We start from the raw sequence: 5,689 nt of genomic DNA, 5'->3' as shown, positions 1-5,689 counted from the left end.
GTTTTCCATACGCGTTTTTTTCTTCTACTATAATAATAATAATAATAATAATAATAATAATAATAATAATAATAATAATAAACAAAAAGTAAGATAAAGAATCTTGGATTTTCTCTAAAATTTCAATTAGTTTATTAAGCAAAATATACGATCTGGACAAATTCCTTCAATGTTTCCTATTTACAAATTTAAATCACTTGGTATTTACATTAAACAAAAGACACCAAAAACACAGGATAGAGACAAATAATAATAATAATAATAATAATATAATAATAATAATTAATAATAAGAATAATGAAGTAAAAAGCCTACCAAAATGTCCCAGCAGGTCTGGGTAAAGTGGAGGAGAGTAACATTATAGGCGCGAGTATAGGCTACACAACAATAGAGGAAGTAATCCATCCATCCACAGGATATTACCAAATTACGCCATTTGTTCTGTACCGACTCAAATGCTACACTGCATTTTTTTTTGTATTTCTTGTCCTTTTGCTGAGCTTAAAGTCTCTTTTCCATGTTTTTTTTTTTATTTTCTTTTTTCTCGTCTTTCTTTTTTTTCCCCAAGCACGGGAAAGAAAAATCAAATGTCTTGATCAAGCCGACGAGAGAGCAGTGAGGACCCGTTGCGTGGCGTCTTGGGGACTCCTGGCGCTGGAAGGCAGAGAGGATCTGGATAAAGAATAATACAGAGAGGCAGATAAATACCCCCGCCGTGTTTGGACAGCGGGTTTCAATGTGCGTCTCAAGTGTCTGCCTGAAAGGTTTTGATTAGGGAACAGGGATCCAGCCTGCATATTCTAATTCCTCGCTGTTTAGCTTTTTTTTTTTCCCTGGGAAAAAAATAATTATTAAAAACTAAGTAAAATCTACGTTTTAATATATAATTTGGAGGAATAAAGTGAAAAAAAAATATTTACAATTCATTGCACTGTGAAAACTTGAAACAGTGGTAAACTACTTTTTTTTTCCTTTTTCTTCCTCCCCTGGGCTCGGGGCCTCCCAGGGGTCTTTAGGGAAAGCACACAGCCCAGACAGAGCCCGTTTTACTCGGTGGCTTGATAAGTAGCCACACTCTCCCCAGAGGGGAGGAATTAAAGGGGGTGTGGGATGAAAGTCAAGACCCCTGTCACCCTTAAAGCAAACTGCTTTTTTTTTTTTTATCTGTGCTTTCTCTCGCTGTTATCACCTTACTTTGAAGGGAGTAAAAAAAAAAACTGTAATTAAGAAAATATGTATTTTTTTTTAAAGGAGGGAAATAAAAAAAAACTAATTTAAAACACATACTGGACATCTGTTCTAATATAAACACTTCAATACCATATATATATTAGTTGCACGTTTAGTGAATTATTCTAATTTGTTTCATATTTAAATTCTAATTATTTTTTACGATAAGTGCTGTCAACATCTAATGCAATACTCTCCTCTAAAGCAAATGCCACTTTCTTGCTGATGCAATAATTTTATAATTTGGAAGTCGGATATGAAATACTCCATAGTGACAATAAAGAAGCAAAGCTGTCTCACCTGTCTTGAATAGGACGAAATGACGACTTGAGTGTTGGAGGTGAATCGGATCTTTCGTGCTCTACAAGGGTAAAAAAAAAACACAAGTCGTTAAAATAAATTGTAGACTTTTGTTCTTTTTTTTTCAACAATTTAGAGTTCGTTTAACTTTATACACTAAAGGAAAGGGTTGAGTAAAATAAGTGTGTCTGTGCAAACTGATGTTTGCATCAGAGCTTGCGCAGAGCTTTGATATTACAATCGTGGGCCTCTTGGAAAAAAATAAATAAATAAACAAATGAACAAACAGCTGCGTGCATTAAGATAAAGACACGAGCAAACATGCTTAACTCTGAACTCTTAATGCTTAGTTCTCTGCCGTCCTACCTATGTGTTTGGGACTGTGGGTGTCTGCTGGGGCCTTGCTGTCATTGCTGAGCGCTGCTGAGGCTGCAACCGGCGACACCACCACCGATGTCGGCTGCTGTTGCTGCTGGGCCGAGAGAGGATGGCTGCTGCTGCTGTGGTGGTGGTGGTGATGATGGTGCTGGTTTACTCCCAGAAAAGATCTGACATTCAGCAGGGAGTTCTGGCCCAGGAAGGCCCCGTTCGTCCAGTTGTGGAACTTTCCAATCTGGCAAGTGTACAGTCCATGACTGGGGAGGAAGGCCGGGTGGGTTTGAATCTGGTGTGGCGCTGATGGGTGATTACTGTTGGCCCCTGGCGCACAAGGAGAGGAAGGTTTCTGAGACGAGCTGTCGGGGCTGGTAGCGGTCTCCGCCAGAGACCAGATTTTGGGTTTATTGTTAGAGGGAAGGGGGAAACTCCCAGGTCTGTCAGGGGACAGAACTCGTGTAGTGTTGTTGTTGCCGTCTGAGTTCTCCTTGCCCCCTGCGTGAACCGACATCACGCTCTTGGATTTCTCAAAGGCCTCGTGGGCCTGAAGGGCGAAGGCCCGTCTTTTCTCCAAGCTGTCCAAGTCTCCGGGCGCGCCCAGGCTGCCCCTGTGCTCCCTGCTTCCCTCCGTGGACTTATCGTCATCGTCCTCATTGCTCTGATCCCCGTCGTTCTCGTCGATTTTGTCTATATCTATGCTCTCCAAATCGATCTCCTCCTCGTCTTCGTTCTTCTCTGCCTCGTCTCCGCTGCCGAACAAGTTCCCGTCTTCGCCGTCCTCCTTGCTCCTGTTCCCCCAGGTCACCTTGTTCTCCTTCTTGAGCCTCCTCCTGGCATTGGCGAACCAGGTGGAGACCTGCGTCAGTGTCATCTTGGTGATGATGGCCAGCATGATCTTCTCGCCTTTCGTTGGGTACGGGTTCTTCCTGTGCTCATTGAGCCAAGCCTTCAGGGTGCTGGTACTCTCCCTGGTGGCGTTCTTGGGCCTCGCCGGGTCGCCATACTGGAACTGGCCGTATGGGTAAAAGGCTGGAGACGTGTGGGCCGCGAAAGTAGCGGGGTGAACGCCAGGACTGTCCTTGAGCTCATACTGAGACCCCTTACAAAGAGAGAAAAGAAAAAAGAGAATAAAAATCAGGGATGAATTGTCGGCATCATTGTCATTTTGGATAACTTTAGAGTGCATTTAGATTCGATTAACCCCTCCCCCTCTTGCATGTATTCGAATGAAAATGGCCTCTCTGAAAAAAAAACGAAAAAAAAATAATCAAAGAGTTCCAATTGCACCTGACGCAGAGCTTTCCACAAATAACCTTCTCAACTTGCAGCCTGCCACATGCTACAGGCCTCGCGTCTGCACAACTGGTCTTTCAAAGACTTTTTCTTTTACTAAAAAATGTCCTTCATGCATCTTCCAAGATGGTATCAGGTGTTTCCGAGGGAAAAAAAAAGTTTACCAAGATAGTTGACAGCTTTTATGCAAGAGTGCACAAGACCTCTTTCTTAAGACGAAATAAGTTCGAAGTTCTGAGTTAAGTTTTCTCATCGTGTCACGGTTAAACTTTTGAAAGTCTAAATTTACCTGGTGTGAGGTTTTGTTTTTCTTCTTTCTGTGAAACTTTTCAATGGATTCATGCAGTTGTTTTCATTGTACTTTTTGACAAGTGGCGATTCTTTTAGCTGCAGCACTCTGTGCGTTTGGGCCTATAATGCATTCATTAACCAGCACATTAACACTCTGCAAATGACCTATTATCGCTTGCTGCCTTATGAGACGTAACAAACTGACAGCTCTGAGATAAGTTAAAATCTAAGTGGAATTCTGGGATCACTTGGAAAAAAACCCCCAAAACATTTAGCGTATTTAATCTTCTAGATTTTGAATTTCGGAACACACATTTCTAACTTTGGTCAACAGTCATCTGACCAAAACAGAAGAGTTGGAAACTTTTTAAAACTTTTTTTTTTCTTTTACAAGATACACCCAAAATGTTATCTGGATTTTTTTTACACTCCTACTTTCATTCACTTGCTTTTCATCATAAATTGCACCCTGATTCTCTTTCCGCAGTATTTTATTTATTTATTTATTTTTTCAATTTCCTTTGCAGCGTCTAAAAACACAAGTAACGATGGTACAGAGGACATAATTTTGCTTTAATTTGGAAACATTTGCGCTCGATACAAAAGCAAACAATTGATTCTTACCATTTGTGAGAAGAGAGCCAGATCCGCGCTGGTGTAAGGTAAAAACGCGCTGTAGTTGTGTGCGTACGGGTTTGCATACATGCCCAGCACCGACGTGACGGCCGCCGCCGTGGCGGACGGACTTCCACCGATTTCCGTGGTCCCTCCTCGGGATGAAGGCGTAAGCACTCCCGGTCTTTCGCTCCCGTATACAGCCTGGGAGGCACTTAGATACTGCGGATAGCCTAACTGCGGGAAAGACATCTCCAACCGCCAGATGTATATATATATTTTTTTGTTGCACAGCTTCCCCGGCCAAAACAAAAAGTAAAAAAAAAAAAAAAAAAAAAAAAAAAAGAAAAAGAAAACAAATCTGTGCGCAACAAAGTGTACAAGATCGAGGGATACGCCACCAAAAACCAAAGAGCCAGTAGAAGCAAAGCGTAAAGTGTTTTAAGCCAAAAACTCGACTACTACAAACACGCGGAGGTGAGTAGTCAGAGCAAGCCACTCTTAAATCTCTGCTTCCTCGCTTTCTTTTTTTTTCTCTCTCTCTCTCTCTCGTTGCAGAGTCCGCTGGATGTGATCTGATCAACAATTGCGCTCCGACTGACGCGCCTGGCCCTGAGGTCTTCCAGGCTGATCTCTCAGATACAATTTGAAGTTGATGCTTTGATTGGCATCCCCTACTTGAGCCCGCAAGCTCCTCCTCGTTTGGAGCAATGTGGATAATGTGAATATAGAGTGGAGCACATTGGCTGGGGCCTCCCTCTCTCTCTCTCTCTCTCTCTCTCTCTCTCTCTCTCTCTCTCTCTCTCTGTGTGTGTGTCTCTCTCTCACACACACACTCTCTCTTCGTGTTGGACTTATTGTATGTTAAATGTTCAAGCATTAGAGTCCATTCACCGAAGGCTTTGATTGTTGTATGACAACCTGTCTACACGATTTTACAGCTGTCCGACACAGGGGGAAGTAAACCCGTCAGAAGAAGGAACTTACTTTGAATAGATTTAAATTGTAATTAAAGAGGGGAAAGCTGCTCCACAGAGGAATTAGTGCTCGGTAATGCGGACTCACGATGCCTTTATCTAATTCTTCTGACAAATTTTCTCAAAAAAAAAAAAAAATCCTTTTTGGGTTTAAAGTCGTCTCAATTTTTCCCATTTCATTCTTTTGCGCTTGTTGCGAGTTTTTCCCCCCAAATGCTGAATTCAAAATACATAAAAATAAGCAAATTAATGAGCAAAAATATAAAGTTTTGACAAATAACCCAAACCAGAAACAGCCATGCAAATTTCTCAATTAATTATAAATGCTTTTATTGACTCCTGTTTTGTCCTTTGATTTGCTCATAAAGCTTTAATCATCCAAATCCTCTGCACCCCCCCCCCTTCGCCCCCGCTGAACTTTTTTTTTTTTCTTTTTCTCTCTCTCCTCCCCTGTGTGTGGACTCAGACCAGATTGTTGTTGTCCTTTGTAACAACAGAGCCACTTCACGTTTTCCAGCTTTGTGTGAAAAGGAATGTGGACAAGCCAGAGACAAGGCAAACAGCGATGGGATGATTTCCCCCTTGTTTTTTTTTTTTTTGTTTTTTTT

The 5,689-nt window shown here is 41.7% G+C and overlaps 1 protein-coding gene across 1 annotated transcript; it reads right to left on the bottom strand.

The window, feature by feature from the left end:
- Positions 1 to 535: 535 nt before the first annotated feature.
- On the bottom strand, positions 536 to 4,806 carry irx1a (iroquois homeobox 1a). The gene is made up of 4 exons (XM_015061170.1): positions 4,114 to 4,806; positions 1,897 to 3,004; positions 1,531 to 1,591; positions 536 to 672 (listed from the first exon to the last, which is right to left on the bottom strand). The coding sequence occupies exons 1-4, from the start codon at positions 4,354 to 4,356 to the stop codon at positions 597 to 599; spliced, it is 1,488 nt and encodes a 495-aa protein (XP_014916656.1). The 5' UTR covers positions 4,357 to 4,806; the 3' UTR covers positions 536 to 596.
- Positions 4,807 to 5,689: the final 883 nt, after the last annotated feature.

The sequence above is a fragment of the Poecilia latipinna genome, unplaced genomic scaffold (genome assembly GCF_001443285.1).
Source record: "Poecilia latipinna isolate Pla-1442-1.1 unplaced genomic scaffold, P_latipinna-1.0 Scaffold68, whole genome shotgun sequence".
Lineage (NCBI taxonomy): Eukaryota > Metazoa > Chordata > Actinopteri > Cyprinodontiformes > Poeciliidae > Poecilia > Poecilia latipinna.
Note: the sequence above shows the minus strand (reverse complement) of the source record. Positions and strands in the feature narration are given on the sequence as shown.

Bases quoted from the DNA above. Each gene is read 5' to 3' on its own strand.
- irx1a (XM_015061170.1), bottom strand. From the start codon at position 4,356: ATGTCTTTCCCGCAGTTAGGCTATCCGCAGTATCTAAGTGCCTCCCAG. The intron at 1,592-1,896 runs GTAGGACGGCAG...TTACCCTTGTAG, and splicing joins CCACAGTCCCAAACACATAG to AGCACGAAAGATCCGATTCA. The intron at 673-1,530 runs GTGAGACAGCTT...TTCTTTATCCAG, and splicing joins TTTCGTCCTATTCAAGACAG to ATCCTCTCTGCCTTCCAGCG.